The 26,818-nt window shown below is 40.8% G+C and overlaps 1 protein-coding gene across 7 annotated transcripts in view; it reads left to right on the forward strand.

Moving 5' to 3' along the window:
- Positions 1–26,818, forward strand: part of APP (amyloid beta precursor protein) — a 271,030-nt gene that overhangs the window by 36,368 nt on the left and 207,844 nt on the right. For all 7 annotated transcript variants that reach the window (XM_008266825.4, XM_008266826.4, XM_008266827.4 and 4 more), the window contains 1 exon segment: positions 23,383–23,550. In XM_008266825.4, coding sequence (XP_008265047.1) covers positions 23,383–23,550 — 168 coding nt within the window.

Here is a 26,818-nt window from a genome sequence, read left to right on the forward strand (position 1 = left end):
TGCTAGCATATCCATTTTAAAGACAAAAACAGTTGATAAAGTTAAGAGGCTTCCCCCAAATGGCTGGCAGTCTGACCCATGCCTTCAGAAATCGTACTGGTACCTTCAGGTGTGGATTTTCTCAGCCTATTTCTAGGAGGCTCCTGAACCAGCTCTAAGTCCTCCGATAGAAAAGGCAATTCTGGGTTAGACCGTGTTCACAGCTGTAGATACGAAGTGTAGAGAAGTTTCTTCCAACAGTTTTTTTTTTTTTTAAACTCATGTTTTTCATAGGACTCTTGATTTATGTAATTATTAGCATACACTTGTTATTCCAGCAAGAGTTAGTCATTATTCAAAGGGATTCCAGTGGTTTAGCCATCTCTCCATCTAAGTCACTCCATGTGAAATGCTTGGCTAGAATTATAATCTTTATCCACAGAGAAAAGATTCAGATTGGCTTTCTTGGTCTTAGAAAACCTAGTTTAGAGTTTGTGATCCTGCTATGTTATGAACTTTGCTCAGAAGTGGTTACTACCGATTGTTATTATCTTTTATATAGCTTGGATAATTAACCCTCAAGACTTGTTAATTAATAGATTGCTCTTATAGCTTGACCCACAGGGAGTTAGTACAATAAATGTGTTTTTGATCAATGCATAATTATGGGCCAAGCTTGTGTGATCTGAGTTAAGTAGGTTATCCTAGTTAATGTTTATAGCTCTTGATCTCATAGCTACCTTTAAACATTTTTTAAACTGGTACATAAAAATTATTCATGTTTATGAGGTAACATGGTGCTTTCATACATACCTTGCAAAAATGGTCAAATCAGGGTAAACATACCTTCTTGAATACCAGCTACCTTTTAAAAATTAACACGTATATTCTATAATAATATGTATGTTAATATATATTTGCATTGGTGGGAGGTAAGCTGTAGGATTTATACAGTTAGAATTTTACATTATGCAAGTTAGATTAATTGTCTCAGTATGTACTGTGAGGAAAACCTATTTGGTTGAACCAGTATTTGCATGCCAATTTTGTTCTTAGCATCATCCTAGTGATACAGAAATGAGTAAGATGTGGTTCTTTTCCATAAGAAAAAGCTTAAGTTTTAAAGCTGGACACTGTTGACATTTTGGGTCAAATAACTATATGGAGGGGAGGTTTGGAGGCCAGCCTGTGTATTACAGGATCTGTAATAGCGTCCCTGGCTACAAGATACCACTAGGCCCACACACGTTTTGACAACCTTGAGCCTTCTGCTAGTAATAATTCATGAGGCTCAAAAAGCAAGATAGCTTAGGGTCCCTGTGGACTAACCAGCTTTTCTCAGGGAAGAACCACTGTGTGGCTGAACAATGGGAGAGGCCCCTAGCAGGGCAAAGCAACTAGTGACTGAAGATTGGCTGTGCAAATAAAAGAAAGCAAATGCATGGGATATTTGAGAATTTAGCCCCCATTTAGGCTTGAAATTGTTAGCATTACATATAATACCCACATCATTCCTTCTTTAGAAAACAGCTATGCATGTAAAACACTTTTTGCAAATCTGAGTAGTTGCCTCTTTTCTAATTACTTAAAATTCTTATTACTTAGAAGAATTATATGCCCTGAATAATGGCAGTAGAGAGCCAGAAGTGACATGTCATTTTTGTGTGTGTAATCACAGCTGTGTATTTCTCTTGGCTTATTTGAACAAACGTGTTTTTTTAAAAAAATGTTTGTGCTTACGTAGACACTCCCTGGTTAGATTTTCTGGTAGAACGTACGTCTTTCTAATACAGCGCGATACATGTTTTACTCAAGGATAGGATATAGATTATACTGCAAATTATTTCCTTATTTTTAGGGCTTGTTGCTGTGTAGGAATGTCAGAAAAAATCCCGGGAGGGTCAGGAATTCATTAGAGATTCCAGAAGATAATATGCCTGGTGAGAGTCCACATAATTCTTTCTGCAGCTTGTATAGTCAAACTTAAACAGGTCTGTTAAACAGTTACTAGTTTCGAAAATTAAAATAGTTTTCCATCTCTCAATGCAATGAAATGTAGATGGATTGCTCTACCAGATTGGCTCCAGTAACTCCTAATGTGATGAGGGGTCCACTTTGTAAGTTGCAGAATCAGAAGTTTACTGGTAAATCATGAAATTCCTTCTCTCCCAGTGACGCACTCGCACGACTGGTTCCTGTTGATGTGAAGATACTGCACACTGATTTCTCCCTGCCCCTCTGTGCGCTGTCCTCAGAACTGACAAGCCTCAGAGTCGTCTTCCACCTCTCCTCCTGCGTGCTTAGCCTCACACTGTAGTCTTGGCTGTGCATGGCTCCCCTGCCACCAGTGCGCTCCAAGATCGAGTCCACAATACCTTTGGGGGCCCATAGAAGTGTTTTCATTTTCATTTCTTTTATCAGGAAGAAAAATAATGAATATTGTAAAAATCATGAATTTACAATAATGAATGCGACTTGAATTATAACAACACAGCCCTAAAATGCAACATTTCATATTATTTATGTACTGAGAGGGTAGGGGTGGTGAAGGAGGAAGATAGGGGGAGAGAGAGGGAGGAAGGGAGAGAGGGAGGGAGGGATGGATGGATGGATGGATGGATGGAGACTCCTATCCCCCAGTTCACTCCCTAAATGCCTGCAACAGCGGGCTGAGCCTGGCACTCAGTCCAGGTCTTGTGCATTGGAGCAACTCAGCTGTTTAAGCCAGTACTTGCTGCTTCTCAGGGTCTGCATTAGCAGGAAACTGAAATCTGGAAAGGAGCCAGAACTCAAACCCAGGCACTTGGTGATGGGAAGTGATATTTTAACTGACATTAATGGGCATTTTAATCACTAGATGAAACATTTCACTTTACATATTTTTCTTTAGAGAGGAAGGGGCCCGTACATCTTTCTCCTACTCTAATGCTGTTTTTGGAATATGGCAGTAGTTCCATGTGGCATCAAACATTTACTACAAATGTAAGGTTACTCATACCCTAGCCCTGTGCTAGCAGTCTGGCCTCCTCTCCCCACCCCAACCTGTACAGGTTGTCTGCTGCAGTCTGTGGTTCTGTCTTTATGAAAATTTCTCCCCCCTCCTCCAAATTCAGTCACTCCCTGCTCAGAGCTCTTTGCCAGCTATTGCCCCAAACCTCTGCTTTATCATCCTAGTACCTTTTGTAGCCAATTAGGCCTCAACCATTACATTGTGTGTCAGGGAACTTTGGGTCTCCCCTCTTGCCCCAGCCTTGAATATGATCAGTGCTTGGTAAATGTTTATCAGAGCACAAGGCATCAAGCCAGAACTTTCCTGAAACAGCCTAGGATTCAAGTGTGAAACTTTGTCTGCAAGAAGTGGGAGGGGCAAGTGTTTGATAGCCATCTGCCTATGCTATTGACTTTAGCTGTCAACTGTTCCTTTCTATCTCATCCTTGTATTATTTTTCAGGTGTATTTTTGCACGTTTTACTTTAGGTGTTAGGTTACCTTGTAATCTCTGAGAATCGAGTCTGTGCTTCTGCAGGCTTTTAGCTACAGGAATTTTTAAAGACGTTGATTGAGTGCTTTATTAAGGAAACCTGGCTGCCCACACTTGTGCGAGTCTCAAAGTCTGGAGAGAGAATCTGATTCTTTAAAAAATGCAACTTAAATTGCAAAATGATGCTTCTCTCAGGAATGTGTTACTAAAGAATCAGAAACTTGACATTGAAGATTACTGAGCCAGGTACTCCAAGTTCATAAGCTGCCTTGCTTTCTGAACCCTGTTGTTTCCTAGAAGGAATTGGTGAAGACAGAGAGGTGTGCATACTGTATTAGTTTTTGTCTACATTAGGAAATTATTCTCCTGGTGCCACAATAAAAAAAAAAAACTCATAGATATCTAAGGTGAAGTCTATTTTGTTCTGTTTGATGCCTTTGTCAATAATTACATTTTTCTACATTCTAGTTAATTATGGTTACTGTTTTTCGTGCTAAGCATTCCTTAGTTCTCAATATTCACTGTCAAAGTGAGCCTGGCAGGCAAGTGGTAAACAGGAAGAGCTCATAATGAAGCATTTACATTAAAAACAAAAACACTTGCAGTGTGTCCTGGAAATGTCTGGATGTTATTTTTTCTTCTACTCAGAGGGGAGCTAGTTGAATGCTTCCAGGTGGTAACAACAACTGTATCCTTCAACCTCCACTTACCATTGTGACTTCCAAAGCCTTCATGATGATCCTACCTGGGCCTCCAGGCAGCCAGTTGGATTCTGTCTTCATTTACAGAGAAGAAAACTAAGAGTCAAATGTTACATAACTGGGCCGGCGCCGCGGCTCAGTAGGCTAATCCTCCGCCTAGCGGCGCCGGCACACCGGGTTCTAGTCCCGGTCGGGGCGCCGGATTCTGTCCCGGTTGCCCCTCTTCCAGGCCAGCCCTCTGCTGTGGCCAGGGAGTGCAGTGGAGGATGGCCCAGGTGCTTGGGCCCTGCACCCCATGGGAGACCAGGAAAAGCACCTGGCTCCTGGCTCCTGCCATCGGATCAGCGCGGTGCGCCGGCCGCAGCGCGCCGGCCGCGGCGGCCATTGGAGGGTGAACCAACGGCAAAGGAAGACCTTTCTCTCTGTCTCTCTCTCACTGTCCACTCTGCCTGTCAAAAAAATAAAAAAAAATAAAAAAAAAAAAATGTTACATAACTGAAACCGACACGAAAATTTGAAGTCCAAGAGCAAGAGTTCAGTATGATATTTTTGGCTCGTGGTCTTCCATTTTTTTTTTTTTGGTTTTCTGCAACTTTTTTTTTTAAATGTAGCCAAGAAAATAGAAATAGCAGCTTCACTGTTGCATCCCCTTCAGAATTAGTTTCTGCGGGGTTTGCAATTTGTAACAGTCTTTATTCCGATAGGATTGGCGGTTTGAAAAATTCTTGCTGTGAGTCTGAGGCTGTGGAAAGGGAAGGCTTCTTTGATAGTGCCTTGGTGTGAATTATTTAAGAAGGATAACCTATCTCTGCTTATCACACACATAGCCTGAAACTTGAACCTTGAGTATTTTTCACTGTTATAACCCTAGAGAGAAGAACTAATATTGGCTTAAACTGAAAGTGATAAGTGAACAACACAGTTTGAACAATGAACAGAATGTTGGTTGAGAGTTACTGTGGGTTTTGCACATCAACTTACTCTTCTCTCTGAATTTCTATGTTGTTGGCAAAGCAGTTTTCTCCCATGCCAAAGCCCTAGTAATAACACAATAGTATGTGAGTTATAAATAGTAAAGGCAGATAAGTAAATATTGTGAAACATTGAAAGGAAATAAACCAAAGAGTATAATGGAGAAACAAATGTCCTTTTTGCTCATAAAAATAGAATACTTCAAGTGCTCTTGCTAAAGTATTTCTGTAAGCATGGCAAAAAATAGAAGAGTAAAGTTCTAAGACCATAAATTCTCCTAATGCCCAACACTCACAGATATTTGGGCTCTTGTTCTATGTAATGTGTTTATGAGTAATCTTTTGTTCTAATGACTGCAGGTAGCTCTTATTGACTACATACATGTAAACATTGTACTTCTATGTACATATGAAGAGATTAGAACAGAAATGAATGATAAATATCTGAATTCCTGTGTTTTAGTGAGCTTTCATAGAGTACGTTCTTTTATTTCTCTTCTTTTCACTGCCTAATCTATGACTTGCTTTTTTCCTAGGTCTTTAAATAAAATTTAATGATCATTTTTCTAGTAGCAATCTCCCTCCTGTTAACTGAAAACCGAGTATGAACAGTCAGGGCCTGGTGGTCTCATTTTATATAACCACAAGTTCATGGGCCTACGCTAAAATATACAGGTCCCTTAAATTTGGCATTGTTGGTGGCCTGCTGACTGACTTGAAGAATGTTCTGGACTGTTCTGCCTTATGCTAGGAGCAAGTCAGATGGAAAGAGATTTCAGCAGGGCTCTGCATTCCTAATGTGCCTTCACTCCCCTTACCTCTTCTGAGAGCTGCTCTGAGATTTTTAAAAATTTCTATTTACTTTGTAGATGGATAGCCTGAGAGAGAAAGCGATAGAGAGAGAAGACAGATATGGATCTTCCCATCTACTGGTTTATTCCCCAAATGCTTTTGTAACAGTTGGGGCTGGGCAAGACCAAAGCCAAGAGCTGGGAACTCCTTGTGGTTCTCCCACTTGGGTGTTTAGGGACTCAAGTACTTGAGCCATTGTCTGCTGTTTCGTGGGTGGGCATTAGTAGAAAACTGGATTGGAAGTGGAGCTGGGTCTTGAACCCAGACACTGCAATCTGTGATGCAGACATCTTATATGTTGAGGCAAACACGCACCCCTGCTCTCAGATTTTAATATGTCAGAGGATAATATGAAAATCGACCTGGATAATTAGCATTTTGTAAGAGTCTTCAGCCTAGTTCATAGTTTTGGGACATTTTGCTCCTAAAAATTGTTAGACATGAAATGATATGGACAGTGTAGGATGTGTGTGCCAGGCCCAGATACGTGTACTAGCTCCCCCATTGCTGCCCAAGACCAGGAACCTCAGTACCTATTTCTCCCCACGCTACCCCTCATTGCCTTTCCATCCACATTGGTTTCACAATGACCTGAAGCCCGAGAGCTGATTGAAGCCATAAAGGACAACAAGGCTGGGATGAATTTCTGGACTGACAAAGGGCAGGGAAATGTTCAAATAGTATGGGTGTTTCTAAGATGCATGTGGGTGAGACTGGCCATATTCTACATGTTCTAATTAAATGATAAACCTGCTGCCTCTTCTGGAAGATTGTTTTCCTATTACTTTTCTCACTAGCAGCTTTTCAAAGACCTCTTGTTTTCTTCTCTGTATAATGATCAGTCGGGGTTCTGTTTCATCTCTGTTCTATATCATGAGTGGGACAGTATCACAGTAAATGAGAAGAAAGGAGAGGGAAAAGATATGAACTATAAAACTTAAATTTGCACTTATTTGTACATGAGTCATATTGGCATAAGCCATGAGCTCTAGAAAATCCGTTGTAATGTTGTGAAGCACTATTTGACAAAGTAAAAGTCCATTTTGGGGCTGTGTCCTTAGATAGTGATGAATATCATTGCATAGAAGATAAAGATCAAGGCATGTTATAGGTGATAACTGAGGCATCACAACATCAAGGCAATGTCCTAAGTTTCCAGAAAGGAGGAATGGCTTGGAAATTATGTGGGGATAGTCTGTTCCAAGATGAAAAAATAAATTCTATCTAGAGCTCATAGTTATTTCATGTGTATAACTAGGCCCCTGCACTAAACCCAGTTACTGAGGCTTTCACATGGGGATTTGCTTGATGTTAACTGTGCCTGCATGGTGAAATCTGATAGGATCCCAGTCCAAGTGTCAGACTCTCAGTCTGCTTTGCCCAGCATTCCAGAACTGCATTTCTCACCCCACCCTCTTCTCTGCACACATACCTACCTCCCAGAGAGGGCTGGGCTGGAGCTGTGTGTGGCAAGAACCCACACTGCTTGGGTGCAGTGAATTTCAACACATGCTTCTTAATAGACAGTGGTGATCATAGGCGCATGAGTGTTTGGTGATAAGATTCACTTGTCTTTCTGGAAGAAACACAGAATAAAATTTTTGTATTCCCACAGCCTCATGTGAAATGTGAGTGGGAACTTGTTTTATTTAATAGCGCTAGACTGTTTTCAGATTTGAAATATTTCCTTATAAAGAACACACTGAGAGAAACAAGATGCAATTTATAAAAAATTATATGCAAGCAAACTGGTTTATCACTTACAGAGATCTAAAAAACAAAAGAAAAAGTTAAAGCCTTAAAAGTGCTCAGATCTGAAGATGGCAACAGATTGTCTTCTCCCCAAAAACATCTGTGTGTTGTGTTTTGAGTATCATTCTGTTTGCCCCTACCCACATCATTGGCTCTGAGTGCAGGAGAGCATGGTTCATGCTGTGTAGCTGATCCGACCTTGGGTAAAGCATTAAATATCAAATCCTTAGGGTATTTCTGGCTATACATGTGCTGGTCTATACCAGTTAAAGTAATGGAAGTCCTCACTTTCCAAGAGCTCATAAAAGGGCCACAGGGAGGTGGTAGATGTATATACGGTAAGATTAATAAAGAAAAAATATGTAATATATTGTGGTGAGCTTAATTTATTATGTTATATATTTTGTACAGGTTTATTTTTGGCAAGTTTAGGGCAGCGCCGTCTAACAGAAATATAATACAAGCCACTTAGATAATTTAAAATTTTCTAGTAGCCAATTCTCAAAAAATAATACATCAAAAGTTTGGTAACACACCTATATATTTTAAATATTTATTTATTTGAAAGGCAGAGTTATAGAGGCAGAGAGAAAGGTCTCTCTCCCATCCACTGGTTCACTCCTCAAATGGCTGCAACGGCCAGAGCTGGGCCGATCCGGAGCCAGGAGCTTCATCCGGGTCTCCCACGTGCATGCAGGGACCCAAGCACTTGGACGATCTTCCACTGCTTTCTCAGGCACCTTAGCAGGGAGCTGGACTGGAAATGGAGCAGGCAGAACTGTAACCAGCACCCATATGGGATACTGGCACTGTCAGTGATGGCTTTACCTGCTACGCCACAGCACCAGCCCCAGTAACATATTTTTTTTGATTTATGTATTTATTTGGAAGGGAGAGTTACAGAGAGAGATCTTCCATTGATTGGTTCACTCCCCAAATGGCCAGGGCCAGGCCAGGCCAAAGCCAAGAGTCTGGAACTCCATCCAGGTCTCCCACATGGGTGACAGGGGTCCAAGCACTTACGCCATCTTCTGCTGCTTTCCCCAGATGCGTTAGCAGGGAGCTGGGTTGGAAGTGGAGCAGCTGGGCTTCAGACTAGTGCTCCTATGGGATGCTGACGTTCCAGGGGGTGAGTTAAGCCAGGGTACCACAAATCCGCCCCAGTAACAAATTTTATTGAACCCAATTATTATCATTTTAGAATATAATCAGTGTTAGAGTTTTTTAAAATTTTATTTAAGATATACAAATTTTGGGGCCAGCGCTGTGGCTCACTTGGTTAAGCTTCTGCCTGTGGCACCGGCATCCCATATGGGTGCTGGGTTCCAGTCCCTGCTGCTCCTCTTCCAGTCCAGCTCTCTGCTGTGGCCCGGGAGGGCAGTGGAGGATGGCACAAGTGCTTGGGCCCCTGCACCCACATGGGAGACCGGGAAGAAGCACCTGGCTCTTGGCTTTGGATCAGCACAGTGCCGGTCATGGCAGCCATTTGGGGGGTTAAACCAACAGAAGGAAGACCTACCCCCCCCATATATATATATATATATATATATATATATATATATATATACACACACATATATATCTCTACCTGTCAAATAAAAAAATACAAATTTCATATATTTCATGTATACAGATTTAAGAACATAGTAATACTTTCTACCCTACCCTCCCTCCCACCCACACTTCCATCCTCCTCCTCTTTCCTGTCGTAATCCCTCTCAATTTTTACAATGATCTACTCTCCGTTTACTTTAAACTCATAAAATTAACCCTACACTTAGTAAAGAGTTTATGAAATCCAACATATATTTTCATTTTAAACACATCTCAGTGGAACACTTCATTTTCATTAGAAAAAATTGTGTTTAATTGTGCTTAAGAATTTTTTGATAATAGTATGCATCAGCAATTAGTGCTTAACTTTATATTAATTTCCTTTGAATAACATGAAAAATCAGTTTACTGTCTTGCTAGCTACATTCCAAAAACCCTTGTGGTCAATGGTTTCCCTACTGGCCAATAAGTTTACCATATTAACAGTAGAGCCACTCACCAGAATAGGGAAGAGAGAAGAGTTTTCAAGAATAGCAACAAAAGGGAGCAAATGTACTTATCAGGGGAGGGTGGTAGAGGCCATAGGTTGACAATAAAAAGACAACAGGAAAGCAAATTTACAGGCAAGCAAACCTACTGATCACAAGTTATTTAACGCAAAAACTGGACTGGGCATCTAGGCTAGCTGTTAAGATCAGTGCGTTCCACAGTGGAGTACATGAATTTGATGCCCAACTCTGACTCATGACTCCAGCTTCCAGCCAGTGCAAATCGTGGGAGGCAGTGGTGATGATTCAAGTCCTGGGCTCCTGGATTGCGTTCCCTGCTCCCAGCTTTGGTCCTGGCACAGTTCTTACCACTGGGGCATTTAAGAAGTAAACTAGTGAATGGGGGAGTTTCTCCCTTTCCTCCCCCTCCTCCTCCTGTCCCCCTTCCTCTCTCCTCCCCCTCTCCTTCTTTCCCTGCCTCTCAGTAAATACATAAATATTTTGAAGAATTATTTAGCAAAATATTCAAAGTGAGACAGCAGACGTTAACTGTGGTAGATGGGTTGTAGATCATACGACCTGTGTCTTACCGCCTGTGTGGGGCAGAAATCTAGGTTCCAAGGGAGGGAGAGTCTCACAGAGATGTTGTTGGAGCACAAGGTTCCACTGCTTAAAAACCTTGTAAGAAAGTTCACTTCTTGTAACTGTCCACCCAGTTCAGCAGTACCTCTTGAAACAATGATTGATGGTTGTCTGGTTGTCACAGGGTATGGTTTGGCTACTTTGTCCCTCAATGGGCTCCTGGATTGGGAGCTTAGTCCTCAATGTGTTATGTTGGGAGTTGGTGAAACCTTTAAGAGGCAGATATTAGTGGGGCACTGTTGGGGCATCCTTACTGGCCCCTCTTCTCTCTTTGGTTTCCTTTCTTGCCATGAGATCTCTCCCTGTCCCACCCTTTTGCCATCTACCATCAGCTGTGCTGTACCCTTGCACTTTGAGCCTCCAAACCATGAGCTCAGTAAACTACACAGCCTCATACGTTGATTGTAGTAATAGGAAACAAACAATACACCTTTAGATGATTGATGTTTCTTAACGAATCAGGGTTCTGTATTCATTCCTTCTGCTCATATCAGTAGGTGCTGTCTGGTGACTTTCTTCCACCTTCATTTTTTTCAGATGAACTTGTCCTATTTTCTATAAAGTACTGGGATAAAAATTTCTTGCCTTCCCAGGCAACATTCTTTAATTATTTTTTATTTAATTAAAATTACTTATAAAAATGGAGCAAATTTCATGCTTTTCATATGTATATGGTTTTAAGAGCATAATGATAGTTCCCACTCTACCCTCCCTCTCTTCCTCAGTCCCACCCTCCCTCCTCCTTTTCTAATTTTTCTTTTAATTTTTCAATGACAGAACTTTCAATTTTCTTATAATCACAAGCTTAACCCACCCCTAAATGAAGAATTCAATAAGTAGTAAGTAGAAAAACCACTCTTTCTCAAGAGTATAGACAAGGGCTATATATAATAAATCTCAAAATGTTAATTCCACTCATATACATTACGTTTTTTTTTGTACTCTGTATATTGGTAACCACAAATCAGGGAAAATGTAGGATATTTATCTTTTTGGGACTGGCTTATTTCCCTGAGCATAATAGTCTCCATTTGCATCTATTTTGTTGTGAAAGAATTTCATTCTTTTTTATGGCTGAGTGATAGTCTATCATGTATATACCATAATTTCTTTATCCATAAACATGGGGTACATATATGTCCATCTAAACATATAAATACATCATTCTAGAGAGATTTGATGCAGCAAGGTTTCCTATCTTGGGTTCCATTTGTGAAGTTTGTGAGTACATTAGCTGTTTTTTTTTTTTTTTCATCTTTTACAACCATATCTTTCCTGTCTTGTATTACTTCAGAATACAGTATTTTGCATATACTTAAAAATGATTTAAGGTTTCTACCTTCTGTGAAATAAATGTTGAGCCCTGATTCTATCACTTAGCATTTTATTTATTCCTTTGAAATGTGCAAGATACTTCAAAAACTTTGTAAAGAGTGGAATTAAAAGATAAATTGGGACTGATGCTGTGACATAGTAGGCTAAGCCTCTGCCTGCCACACCGCATCCCATATGGGCACCAGTTCGTGTCCTGGCTGCTCCTCTTCTGCTCCAGCTCTCTGCTGTGGCCTGGAAAAACAGTAGAAGTTGGCCCAGGTGCTTGGTCCTCTGCACCTGTGTAGGAGACCCAGCAGAAACTCCTTGCTCCTGGCTTCAGATTGTCCTAGCTACAGCTGTTGCAGCCATTTGGGACGTGAATCAACAGATGGAAGACCTTTCTGTCTCTCCCTCTATCTCTAACCCTACCTCTCGTAAATAGAAAATTTCAACTTGGTGTAAAAAAAAAATTGAAATCCATGCATAGTTTTTTCATAATATGTATTTTCTATGAACTTCTTGAAGACCTATCTTACATGCCTCTGCTCATTTCTCTTGCTAAGTCACAACATACCCCCAGAATTTAGTGGGTTAAAACTAACCTTTCATTAGACCCATAGGTCAGCTGATCTTGGTTGAACTTGACTGGAGGTCATAGGAGACAGTCAAACCTATACAGATGAACAGATAAAATATCTCTTATGTCTGCAATCAGCATGATTAATAGATTTTGATTTTTTTCTGTGTTGTATTATGTGCTGAATGCTAATCAATCTTAGCTGTCAGAGCCAGTGGCAATCATACTGGAATATAATAAATTTGTTAGTATCAAATTTCTTTACACTGAATGCCATTCAAGCTGTTATTTCTTAGGAATCCAATTTCTGAGTTCTCCAGCTATTGTAACATATACTTTAATAACTCTACAGTGAAATTTTAGCAAAATACCAGTATTTCATATTTCCTGTAATAAATTTATTAAACTGTGCACACGTGTGTGTGTGTGTATTCTAGTACCACTACTACATAATACACAGGTAGCAGTTTAGTAGCCATATGTATAGGTATTTGTCTACGGTTGAAAAAATTAAGAATATGCAGATCGAATAAGATTAAGAGTTGATGGGGTTGGCGCTGTGGCGCAGCAGGTTAAAGCCCTGGCCTGAAGTGCTGGCATCCCATATGGGCGCCAGTTCTAGTCCTGGTTGCTCCACTTCAGATCCAGCTCTCTGCTATGGCCTGGGAAAGCAGTAGAAGATGGCCAAGTCCTTGGGCCCCTGCACCCACATGGGAGAGCCGGAAGAAGCTCCTGGCTTAGGATTGGCTCAGCTCCAGCTGTTGTGACCATCTGAGGAGTGAACCAGCAGATGGAAGACCTCTCTCTCTGTCTTTACCTCTCTCGGCAACTCTGTCTTTCAAATAAATGAAATATTAAAAGAATTTATGAACATACATTAATAGTTGCAGTATTGGAGTATTTGGATCTCTGGTTTGCAGATTCGATTGGCTCCATCTGATTTAAAGAAAGAATTAATTTCAAGAAGGTTGTTTACTTGCATTTTAGGGATATTTCTTGAAGAGGAAGGCTACTAAAAGTTACTAGTTAATATCTACTGATTTAAATTTAAGAAATGCAGACTAAATATTTTAAACTGTGGATTCACTTCTACTTTATCTCTCTCTGTGTGTGTGTGTGTGTATATATATATATATATACACGTGTGTGTGTGTATTGAAGCTGGTAACAAAGACCTACAAAAGCACTTCTGAAGGAGGAAAATTATTTGAAAACCATATGCAAGATGTAAAAGTAAATATGCTTGGCCTAGGGTCAGGAATGCCAGCTGGCTCATGTGAAAACCAAGCAGGAGTTTGCAGTCACAGCCTTGGTTGGTTTCCTTGGCAGGTTTCTGATAATAAATCCATGAGGAAGTGACTCATCTCGGTTCTACTGAGAGTCAGATGACATAACAATTTAAGGCCTAAATAGATGCTCGATTTGTTTTTTTGTCCTAATCCTTTTCTTATCGCCCCAAGATCAAGGCCAGTGAAACAGAGCAGTACTGAGAGAGTCAAAACAGTATAAATATCTTAATACTCTGTGCTTTTGATGGTTTTTTGAAAGATTTCAGTAAAACTTTATGGACAAAATTAAAGAGGAAAACTATCTCTACATAAAAATGACCTTGAAAAGAGATGAATTCTTATCAATGTGAAATTACAACAGATGGCACAATTATACATGTATATGCACATTCTTAAAAAACTTCATGGGAAATGTGCACTAAGGAAGAACTGTGGATTTTAAAATTTTGCACCAAAATACTTGTCTTTTAATTCCATTTTTCATGAACTTTTTGAAGTACCCTTGGATGTATGGTTTCATATATATCTTTGTGTGCGTGAGTGTGTATATGCAGTTAAAATAGAGAACATTTACTTGTTAGAACTAAATGTACATTTAATTGGGTTGTGAACTATTTTTGAGGCTAGTAGTTTGAGGCTCTATTTTTCTTAAATTCCATTTTATATACATTTATTTCAGAGTTGCCAATGGACATCGCTTTCTTGGGCAAGCCTCAAATATGTGTTTTAAGATTGGGTTATTAATTTTGTGGGTGTTGGATAACAAAGGTTTCTATTAAGAGTTCTCTTGGTCTCCTCCTGAGCACCAGCAGCAAGGGTGGTTTACCCGGCTTGTAAGATGGTAGGAGCTCGCGAACACCCATCCTTTGAGCACAAAGAAAAGCTTGCTAACAACACGGGCCGCAAATAGCATCAAGGACTTATAACTTGTAATTTGAAGCAAGATCAACAGGGCCCCAGAACAAATGTCAAGTCTCCAGGAGTGAAATATAAGTTAGTTCTCCATAAGGAACCTTTTGCTCTCTCAACACTCTTGTGTGGTCAGTCAAGTGAGTGGCCGAAAGTCAAGCTCTGAAACCATTGTGCAGCAGATTGTGGATGCAAACAGATGTGATATCTCTCCGTGTGGGTACAGTGGAGCTGTGAACAGTTTCAGTAATCACATTTCATTTTTCTGTAGGCTTTGGCTGGCTTCTCTATTCTTTCTCATCACAGGCACACATACATACACACAGGGCAAAACATTGGAAAATTGCAATTTTCCATTTTAATTTGCTAGATTTAGCCTGGTCATGCCAACAGAATCCTTGATGGAACAGGTCCAACTCTTCTTTTCTGCCTCTGTAACTGTGGCCTTGGATACATCATTGCTGGATTGCTGGCGTCTTTTTCCTTCTTAGAGTTCAGATGAATGGTTTTTACAGATTTCTCCCACTTCTGCAATTCTGATTTCAAATCCAGTTAGTGCTAAAATGTGCAGTTGCTGGTTCTGCTAAAGATATTCGTATGGCATTTAAAGGAAAACCTTACCAGATAGTCTTTTCCTTTAGATAATGAAAATTTACTATGCTGAGGGTTAAGTAAGGTATTTAATGATTCCCTTGAAAAGGGTTCACTCTGAAATTTTCTGAATTGTGATGGTAGAGGACGTTTGTAAATGGAAAATGTAAATGTTTTTACCATTGAGTTTAAAAGTAATGTGCGGTATAAATGTTTGTGGGGTATAATTGAATTATGTGCATGTTAAGGGAAAGCTGCATTTATGTGAGGAAACCACGGATGTGCTAGAAATAGTATCACCGTCCTGTGCTTTCAAAAGAGACATTAGATAAACATCGCACCCTAAGGAAAAGTAGTAAATACAAGCCTTTCGCTATATGGGGCCAGCTGTTCAGACCACTGAGAAGTCAGCCCCAGCTCAGAAACCAGATGATCTGCATTAGCCAGAGACCTTCAAGATTACATCAACCCGCAGACGCAGCTAAGCTGTGGAGCTGTGCCCGCTCCTTGCCAAGCAGGGCTTCTCAGCCAGCCACACAGAGCGCTCCTTGTTCCCTTCTGCCTTGTAGTTGAGACTGGGGAGGAATGTTGCCAAGCCTGCTCCATAAGGAATTTTGATCTCCTTGATGATAATAAAGAGAGAAACTTTTTTGGAGAAAGGGAACACCCAGTTTGAAAGACAGCAAGAGAACTTGTTCATGAAGTCTGCTTTGCACTTCCCTGTAAATTGCAGCCGGGTGTATGAGTATCAAATTAGCCCCGATTAGGTCTGTACATTTGTATTTGTTTATTTTAACTTTCCCTTAAGCCCTTTTGAAGTCATTCTACTGACTTAGCTAAATTGCACTGGAAAGTCCATTTCATTTTAGTACTGTTAGGTTGTCGCTCGAGAGTACCCGTTTCTGTCAGCAAAAGATTTTTTTTTTAACCTAGAAACCTTTTATTTAAGGTTACCAAATTTCATGCATTTCATAAATATAAAAGATTTGCAGCCTGGTTAGGTGTAATATTTACATTTCTGTAGTTGAGAGCGTACTGTGAACAGCCTCTTGTTTTTGCAACGACTTGTGAACCGTCCTTTGTCTTAGCAAGTTATTTTGTTCATTGTCACTGAACAGTGTTTTCCCATGGGAAAGCATCTCTGGTTCTGTGATGTCAGTGGGAAGCCATTCAGTGTGCAGAAATTATCTTCATATTCAGTCTTCAGAAATGTGTCAGCCACGAGTGATCAGTTGCGTACCAGGGTTCTAATCTTTTAGGTGTTAGATTTCTGCCAAGTAGCCTTGAGTCACCTTAGAACTGTTAAGACTTAAGTGGAATAAAAACATAGTAGTTATTTAATTGGTTATATTTTCCATCCATTGGGGTATTTATATTTTGCTTCTTTTAAGAGAAATGTTTAAAAATTTTGGGATAATTATCTTTAGAATGACTTTGAAGGAGCATGCTTTTAAACAATACTTATTTATTTATTTGAAAGGCAGAGTTGGAGAGAGAGAGAGAGGGAGAGACACAGAGATCTCACTCTCCTAATGGCTGCAATGGCTGGGGCTGGGCCAGGAGCCAGGAGCTTCTTCTAGGTCTCCCAGTAGGTATGACCCAATCACTTGGATCCTTGTCTGCTGCTTTACCAGGCCATTAGCAGGAGCTGGATCCCAAGTAGAGCAGTTAGGACTCCACTGGCGCCCCATGGGATGCCAGCATTGCAGGTGACAACTTAACCCACTGCCCTATAACACTGGGCCCAAGAGCATGCATTTTTGCTGGCAGCAGAAAGGACTCAAACATTTCAATTTTAGGACTGTTCATATAAATGGGTCCTGACTATGACCCTGTATGAGATTAAGCCATTTAATAGAGGCTTCCTTCAGGAAAAGGGATTTGGACCAACCTGGTGGACTGTTGGACCACAGGTATTATTTTCTGTGTGGCCACATTGCCTGGTGTTGATGCTTTCATTCTGGCTGAATGCCAGGGATCACTGGCTGCTCCTAGCAACCAGACTTTATTTCCTAAATGGGTTATTTGATGCAGGTAAAGATGTTGTGTGTTGTTTATCTTGTTTTAATTAACTCAGGATGGATGTGTTACTTAACAGGTAGAATTCTTTGCAGGTGGGCCTCGGTAAGAATTTTGTGTCTTCAAACTAATTGCTTAGATTTTTCATATACACATCTGATGTGGGTTTGGAAAACAATTTTCCCTGAGAAGTATGGTAACCTCATCGTATAGAATATTCAAAAGGAACCGAAGCACTTATTTTCTAGCCTAAAATCCCATTGTTAAAATGAAGAGATTGGGCCAGCACTGTGGTATAGGGGGTTAAGCTGCCGCCTGCAGCACTGTCATCTCATATTGGCACCAGTTCGATTCCCAGCTGCTCTGCTTCCAATCCAGCTCCCTGCTAATTCACCAGGGAAGGCAGCAGAGGATGGCCCAAGTGCTTGGGCCCCTGCCACCAAGGTGGGAGTTCGCTCCTGGCTTCAATTTGGCCCAGCCTTGGCTGTTGTAGCCATTTGGTGAGTGAATCAGTGGATGGACGATCTCTTGTTTTTCTCACTGTGACTCTGACTTTCAAATTAAAAAATAAATAAATTTTTAAAATGAAGGAATTATAAAGCAATTTGAGGGACATAATCATTTTTTCCCCAGAAACCTATTATTTAAGGAATACAAACTTCATACATTTCATAATTACAGCTTTAGGAACATGTGGTGATTCTTCCCACCATTCCAACTCTCCCACCCACTTTCCCACCCCTCTTCCTCCTCCCTCTCCTATTCCCCCTGTTATTTTTTTTTTTACTAAGATTTATTTTCAATTAACTTTATACATATATGATTAACTGTTCCTCAGCAGTTGAGACAAGGGCTGTTCAAAGTCATTGCTTCCCAGAGTGTTAATTTTACTTCTACAGGTTGTGTTTTAGGTGTTCTATTAGTTATCACATGTTAGGGAGAACATATGGTATTTGCCCCTTTGAGACTGGCTTATTTCAGTAAGTATGATGTTTTCCAGATTCACCCATTTTGTTGCAAATGACCAGATTTCATTTTTTGTTCTTTTTTTTTTAACCCCTGTGTAGTATTCCATAGTGTGCATGTCCCATAATTTCTTTATCCCATCTTAAGTTGACCTGCTTTGGGCTGATTCCATCCATGCCTTAACTGTTGTAAATTGAGCGGCAATAAATAGGAGAGTATGGATAACTCTTTCATATGCTGATTTCATTTCCTTTGGGTAAATTCACAGGAGTGGGATGGCTGGGTCATATGCCAGATCTATATTCAAATTTCTGAGATATCTCTATACTGTCTTCTACAGTGGCTTTACCAGCTTACATTCCCACCAACAATGGATAAGGGTGCTTTTTCCACCACATCATCACCAGCATTTGTTTGTTGATTTCTATATAAAAGCCATTCTAATGGGAATGAAGTAAAACCTGGTTGTTGTTTTGATTTGCATTTTCCTGATGACTAGTGATCATGAGCATCTTTTCATGTGTCTGTTGGCTATTTGAGTTTCTTCTTTTGAAAAATACCTGTTTAAGTCCTTTGCCCATTTCTTGACTGGGTTGTTTTGTTGTTGAGTTTCTTGATCTCTATATATTTTGATTATTAATCCTTAAACAGTTGTATAGTTTGCAAATAATTTCTCCCATTCTGTTGGTTGCCTCTTCACTTCGCTGAGTATTTGTTTTAAAGTACAGAAGCTTCTCAATTTACCGTAATCCCATTTGTCAAATTTGGCTTTGGTGGTCTGTGCCTCTGGGGTCTTTTCCAAGAATTCTTTGCCTGTGTCAATGTCCTGCAGGATTTCCCCAATGTTCTCTAATAATTTGATGGTATCGGGTCACAGATTTAGGTCTTGAATCCATTTTGAGTGGATTTTTGTGTAAGGTGTACATAATCATTTTATTTGAAGACATGTGAAAAAATTAGTCATTTAGTAGCCAGCACACACACACATATGCAAACTGATGGTCTTTGAATAACTGCAAAGCCAAAAAGAGGAAAGGAAGACAAAATAAGGGAAGAAATAAAGTGAAAAATGAAGAGGCATTAACTTATTACACTTATCTGATGGGGTGACCAATTGTCCCATTTTGCTAAACACTGTCTTGGTTTTATCAGTAAAAGTCCCAGTCTTGGATGAGCTGTTTTGATTAGTTATCCTATTGTCAGGGCAAGGAATTTGCCTAATTTAATGCTATGTCCTGAAACTACATCAGTGCCTAGTGCTGTTAAGTTGGAGTTGTGCTTCTGCAGTTAGGAACTGGAAGGGTAAGATCAGTAAGGAAAGAAGAGAATGTGTGATGCTGTGAAATTAGAGGATTACGGTAATAAGAGTAGTAAGAGAACTAGCATAAATTATTGTAACAGCAGTCAACGGGGACTTCCAAAGCAGAATTCATGTGTGCCAAAAAACCCGAAAAGTGACAAATACTGAAGAAAAAGCCTTTTTGGTTTCTCATATAAGAAGTGTAGCATGTAACCCTTGAGGACCTCTGAGTTGAGTGATAAGAATGTAAACCATTAAAGAAGCAGTTGGGAAAGTGCTGAGTGTTTATTGTTTGCTCTCTTCAGTAGAGGAAGGCTATTTGTGCGAGTGATGAGCTGGAGAAAAGGGGTGGTGTCCTAGGTATTTTTGGTTGTGTGACAGATTACTCAAATTTCATATTTTAGACAACATTTGGGGCAGGCATTTGACACAGTGGTTAAGAAACATTGGGGCCTTGCAGCCCACATGAAGTGCAAATCCCAGCTCTGTTTCTAATTCCCGCTTCTTGCTTGTGTGCATCCTGGCAAAATGCAGGTGATGGCTCAAGTAGCTGGGACCTGCTACTCAAGTGGGAGATGTGGATTGAGTTCCCAGCTCCTGGCTTTGTCCTCTCCCAACCATGGCTGTTGTGGGCATTAGGAGGAATGAACCTGTGAATGGGAGATCTATCTGACTCATTCATTTATTCTCTCTCTGTTTCTCTCTTTCTTGCTCTTTCTCTCTCTCTCTCTGTGCCTTTCAAATAAATAAAAAAATTAACAAATTTTAAAACTTGTAGAACAGCAGTTTTCATCTCACAGTTTCTGCGGGTCAGGAGTTTGGGAGTGTCCTTTGAGTGGTTCTGGCTCGAGGTCTCTCTTGATGTTGTAGACGTGGTGTCGGCCAGGGCTGCAGTCACTTGAAGGCTTGACTGAGACTAGTCTGCTTCCTCACACCACACCACTGTTGACAGCGGACCTTAGTGCCACTCCCTGGGGCTGCTTGGGTATCCTCACCCCATAGCAGGTGGAAGGGATCCCAGAAAGCAATGAAGAACCTTGATCCCCTTTGTGACCTTGCTCTGGAAGTCATACATCATCACTTCTGCTCTTCTCTGTTTCCTGCACAGAAAACTAGGATACCTTGTGGGAGAGCCTGCCCAGGGAGGTGAATACAGGAGGTGAGGCTCACGGGAGTCTTGGTGGAGGCTGGCTGCCACAGGGAAAGAGATTGTCAATGAGGTGTTCTTTGGATGGAGGGAAGGGAATCTACGGCGTTGGTGTTGATGAAGAGTTAGAACGTTGTCCTTGGACACTGGAGTGAACTGGTAGAGAAACAGGTGCAGAGAAAATCTGAAGTCAAGAGGACACCAGATTTATTCAACGGAATATTTACCATCTATGGTACAGGTTCATTAGATTTTGAGTTAGGGACGTGGTACCAAGACACAGCTAAAACTAGAACCCTTTGCGACAGGAATAAGTTTGAAGTTTGATAAAATATCTTGGGGAATAAAGCACCTTGGGGGAATAAATTGGCAGTTCCAGCAGTAGATTGTGAGTTTACCAAGTCAAGGCCCTGGGTGGCACCTAAGACAGGGCCTTAGTCACAGATACCAGTTTCATATTTGTCTTTATTTTAACTTTCTTGAATTCTTGCTACTTATTTCAATCAGATTGCCAAACTTTTCTGATTAAAACCAAGGCATTGATTTTACTATTAAATTCTCAGGGAAATGATGAAATTAAAATTTTATAGCATTCTGCTCAGGCTGCCTCTTTGCATCTGGTGAGGAATGGGACTGTCAGTTTCTTCGAAGTTGTAGGGAGTGGCTTGGGGCTCACATGTACAAATACAGGGATTCCCATTAATCCTTTGTCCCCAACTGCCGTTGGAAGTGAATGATTAATATTTAACAATGGAGAGACAGAATTTTGTTAAATTCAGAAGGAAAAAAACTGCGAAACAAGATTTTATAGGTTTCCTTTTTTTTAAAGAATTATTTATTATTTGAAAGTCAGAGAGAGAGAGAGGTCATCCATCCACTGGTTCACTCCCCAAATGGTCCCAACAGCCAGAACTGGGCCGATCCGAAGCCAGGAGCCAGAAGCTTCTTCCTGGTCTCCCACATGGGTGCAGGGATCCAAGCACTTGGGTCATATACTGCTGCTTTCCCAAGCCTTAGCAGAGAGCTAGATCAGAAGTGGAGCAGCCGGGATTCGAACCGGCACCCAGATTGGATGTCGGCACCGCAGATGGCAGCTTTACCTGCTATGCCACAGTGCTGGCCTTGGTTTTATAGGTTTTGCTAGCAGCTTTTGCATTCATGACTGCATTCAGTGCAAGGACTGTTTGTTTAAAGGACATAAATTGTCATTACAAAATGGACAAAATACATGTGAAGATGCCTCGACAGGGCAGATGTTTGATCTGTTTTGTATTATTATGGCAAGAAATGTCAGCAAAATTGCATTTCTTAAACTGAAATCTTTCAGTGCAATTTGCATGTTGTTCGTGTTTTTCCTCCGGGGAACCATTTTTGGAATAATACAAGTAACTATGAAATCACCCAGTTCTTGACTATGTGAATGGCTTCTGTTGGAAGTTTATTCTTCTAAGCATGAATGTCTCACATTTCCACAGCAATGGAATTCAACAAGGGGGGGATTACACTTAATGTGTCTTTTGATTCCTTGGCATCAAATAACACTTTTATTCCTGTAGATTTATTTTTCATCTCTTGCTGAATTTTTTTCTCTTCTTGAGATACTAGAACCTGTTAAACAAGGTACAGATACTTTAGAACTTTCATTTCCCCTCCTAAAAATATTTACATAAAGATAATACTTATGCACAGAAGGGGTTAAATACAGAAGGCACCCTTTTTAAGATTTATTTATTTATTTGAAAGAGTTACACAGAGAGAGAAGGAGAGGCAGAGAGAGAGAGAGAGAGAGAGAAAGGGAGGGAGGGAGGGGTCTTCCATCTGCTGATTCAGTTTCCAATTGGCCACAATGGTCGGAGCTGTGCTGATCTGAAGCCAGGAGCCAGGAGCTTCCTTCAGGTCTCCCATGCAGCAGAGGCCCAAGGACTTGGGCCATCTTCTGCTGCTTTCCCAGGCCATAGCAGAGAGCTGGATTGGAAGTAGAGCAGCTGGGTCTCGAACTGGTGTCCATATGGGATGCCCACACTGCAGGTGGCGGCTTTACCTGCTACACTTCAGCACTGGCCCCAAAAAGGCACCCTTTCAAAGGTACTCTCTTGAAGTGGTGTATTGCCTGCAAACATTAGCTAAGACCCATTGCAAGTAGGTGTCATTCTGGACTCTGAATGCGACTTTGTTGCTAGTTGGGAATAAGGGACACCAGCACCCTTAATATACATTTAAGAGCTGAGACAATGGTAACCAGAGAATGTTCTAGGGAAAAACCAGGTAGGATGGTCAGCATATTCAGCTTTGCTTCAGGGTGGTGAATTATACAGTAAATTTTTCTGTGCAGAAATCATAATGCAGTCACTTGCTAACTGATAGTATACACTGACACCCTGTTCTTGGTGCTGAGAGGTGGCACAGGATGTCACTCTCAGGCCTGACCATCAGGAGGGGATGGGCATTGTGCTTTGTATGAGTCAATGGGTGGTTGATATGAGAATGTGGTTTCCTCCACAGTGATTGTATTTATTTCAGAAAAACATTTTATTTCACTGTCAGAGCCTTCCTATAAGCACTGCAAAAATTTTCTATGGGGGAAAATGTGTATTTTTCAGTGAATAAATTCTTTTCAATATTGTTTGTTTCTTCTTACATTTCCATAGAAAAGAATGCCCTGTTGCATGGGTAATTGGACATTTCAGTAGCTTATAGAATACTTGATCCCAAGGAATGTGAAGGTGGGGCTAATTCATACTTAAGAATTAGCAAGAGACTTGTTTTTATGTTGTTGCCATGTTTCCTGTTCTTCGACCTAACCTCTGCCCTGGAGATTCTGTAACTAACCAAAATCTGTATTTTTTTCAGGTGCCCACTGATGGCAATGCTGGCCTCCTGGCAGAACCCCAGATCGCCATGTACTGTGGTAAACTGAACATGCACATGAATGTGCAGAGTGGGAAGTGGGAGCCAGACCCATCAGGTACCAAAACCTGCATTGGCACCAAGGAGGGCATCCTGCAGTACTGCCAAGAAGTAAGTCCTCTCAGTTTGTGGTGTCAGGATGGCACTCAGAGAGTGCGGGTATGGGAGCATTTCTGATTTCAGACTTTCGGGATTATGGATGGTCAGCCAGCATTTATTTTCTTTCTTTCTTTTCTACAAAAGGTACCTTACCATAAGCAACATTTTGAACTTGGCTATTTTGGTTTAAGTTTCCTGGAAATCATGTCCTCTTCATTTGTAGAGATCTTCATGCATTGTGTAATTTTTCCTGTTGTCGTCCCCGTTATCCTGTAGGGCATTCCTATCTTATTAATTCATTTAACAATTACTGGAGTCCCAGACATTTTATCCCACATCTCCCAACAGCTGCCTGATCTGGGACATATGGCTGTTGTGTTTTAAGGATGTTTAAGGGAATTAGTCTCTTCCTTCTTCACAAAGCAAAATTCCTCACAGTGTAAACACCAAAGCAAAGTTCCTCACCGATTAAACACCAGGAACCTGGTGACATTTTTTATCTTTTTTTTTTTTCTTTAAAGATTTACTTATTTGATTTGAAAGGCAAAGAGAGACAGAAGACAGGCAGACGGACTCTTTTCCATTTATTGGTTTATTCCCTAAAGCCAGGATCCCAGAACTCCATCCAAGTCTCACAAGTGGGTAGAAGTGACCCAAGTACTTGAGGCCATCATCTTCTGCCTTCCCAGGCACATTAGCAGGAAGCTGGATAAGAAGTAGAGTAGCTGGGAATCAGAACAGCACTGTGATACTGGATGGGTACATCACAGTGGAGGCTTTACCTACTGTACCACAAAGGCGGCCCTCCCCATTTCACTTTTCTGCATATACAGACTATACATTCTGAGTGTTAAAAACTTGCTGATTAATTTATTTGCAAGGCAGATAGACAGATTTCTTATTCTCTGATTAATTCCCCAAATGCTTGCAACTTCCAGAGCTGAGCCTGGCAAAAGCCAGGAGCCAGAATTCAATCTGTGTCTGCTTCAAGGGTGGCAGAGATCCGAGTATTTGAGCCATCACCTGCTGTCTTCCAGGGTGTTCATTAGTGGGAAGCTAGACTGGGGAATGGAGCCAGGACTCAAATCCAGGCATACTCCAATATGGGATGTGGGCATCCCAGGCACCATCTTAATTGTTGTGCCCAATACCTGACCCCAGAATTTTTTTAGGCTAGAATTTAAATTGAGTTATTGATATTTGTGGATTTAAAATTATTATTACTAAAATGTTTAATTTTAGAGTGTTCTATTTATAAAAAGCAGTCTTTCTTTTTAAAAAAGGTTTTATTTATTTATTTGAAAGTCAGAGTTGCAGAGAGAGAGAGGGAGAGACAGCGAGATCCTCCATCTGCCGGTTCCGTCCCCAGATGGGGGTGCAACAGCCAGGGCTGCACCCAGCTGAAGCCAGGAGCTTATTCTGGGGTGCCACATGGGTGGCAGGGGCTCAAGGATTTGGACCATCTCCCTCTGCATTTCCTAGACCATTAGCAGGGAGCTGGATCAGAAATGGAGCAGCTGGGACTGGAATCAGCACCCATATGGAATGCCAGCGTAGCGGGTGGCAGTTTTACCTGCTGTGCCACAACACCATCCCCAAAGAGCAGTCTTTAATTATTTACTCATGTTCTGAGGAACAGAAAAGCATATTATATATCAAGGGACTTTTTGACCATCATATTTAAGTGGACTTTCCTAATATTTAAGTTCTTATATGTATATTTTTAGAAAATATTTTGTATATATTATTTGTATATATATTATTTGTATATTTGTATATATTTATTAAATAGGGATTGATAATAAATAAACTTTTGCCCATACATTTAGGAAGTATGTATTTTAGAAATAATGTTCACATTCTGCCAAGTTCCTCTAGTACAGTTTTATAGGTAAGTTATGAATTTGGCAAAGTGCATGTGTCTGTGTGTTTGGTATCATTTCAGGTTTTCTGCATATGCATGCAGGTTATGCATTCTGGTGCTTATTGGATTTTTTTAATTCTAGAATTCAATACAATGATATTGCTCTTTGGCTATTTTGGGGTGAATGCGTGTGTGTATATACAATTTCCTCCTATAGTTTCCCTTATGCATACCAGATGTTTTTACACTGTATGGAAGCCCAACAGAAATTACTCTGCTGGACCCTGGGAGCATCTGTTATTTCCTGCTGCATTTAGATATTCCACTAATTCTTGGGGAGCTTTGCTGCTTGTTTTATTCTGTTGTTTGTCCCAGGGTTAAGCACAGGGCAGTTCTTCCCAGTCCCAGACTGCGCCAGGTTGCAGGTGGCTGGGGATTCTGGTGTTGTCCTCTCTGTCTCTGCTCGTGATCCGCAGAGGTGCTTCTAGGGTGGTGCACACCAATTCTTCAACAAATGTGAGCCAAGACTGTAGCATTGCATTTCCAAATGTCACTCTCTTACTGTGTCACCGTGTACCAAGCTTCTCAGTTCCCTCAGGGCTCTTTTGCTAGAGCCTCAATCCATGGCCACATGTGGCTGTAGAGCACGTGAAATGTGGCTGGTCCACATGGATGTGGTCGTAGCTGTAAGATAAGTGCCGTATTTCAGAGATCAATAAACATATATTCATGAGATTACGTCCAGGGACTGACTCCACACAGGAGAAGGTCCAGTGAAGGGCTTGGCGTAAGGCCCTGAGTCCAAGAGCTGTCAAGGACATAATTACCTCTATAGCAGCTGACCTCCATCTGTTTGTGGTGCAAGACGAGGCGGCCGGGCCCTTACTGATAAATCTCCTCGAGACAGACCCTACTAGTAAGCACGAGGGCCTTGGACTTTGCTTGTTTCCTTAATCTGCTGGCTGTGCGGTTTTGCACTATAATAGGCATACTGAGAAATAAAGCTTTTGGCAGTCTAAGAGTTGTCCCTGTCCTGTGTTTTCCAGAGAATATTCTCCCAGATCCGGGGGGGGGGGGGCATAAAACATCAATAATTTTATATGGATTTCATATTGAAATAGTTCCATTTTATAGTATTATTAAATACATTGTCATTATGCTATTACATTTTAATTCTGTGTGATTAAGATTGACTTCACCTGTTTCTTTTTACTTTTTCACATTGCTGCTAGGAAGGGTAAAGTTACATAGGCAGTGGCCTCATAGCTCCATAGAACAGTGCCCTGTTCCCTGATATGTATGCCACCCGTGTCTCTGGGTTATATACAGACTTAGATATCATGACGTGGCAAGTGAGAGAGGCAAGTAGAATTGATGAATACCCCTTGATCCGCCCTCAGGACTTACTGGTGATTG

Source organism: Oryctolagus cuniculus, chromosome 4 (genome assembly GCF_964237555.1).
Source record: "Oryctolagus cuniculus chromosome 4, mOryCun1.1, whole genome shotgun sequence".
NCBI lineage: Eukaryota > Metazoa > Chordata > Mammalia > Lagomorpha > Leporidae > Oryctolagus > Oryctolagus cuniculus.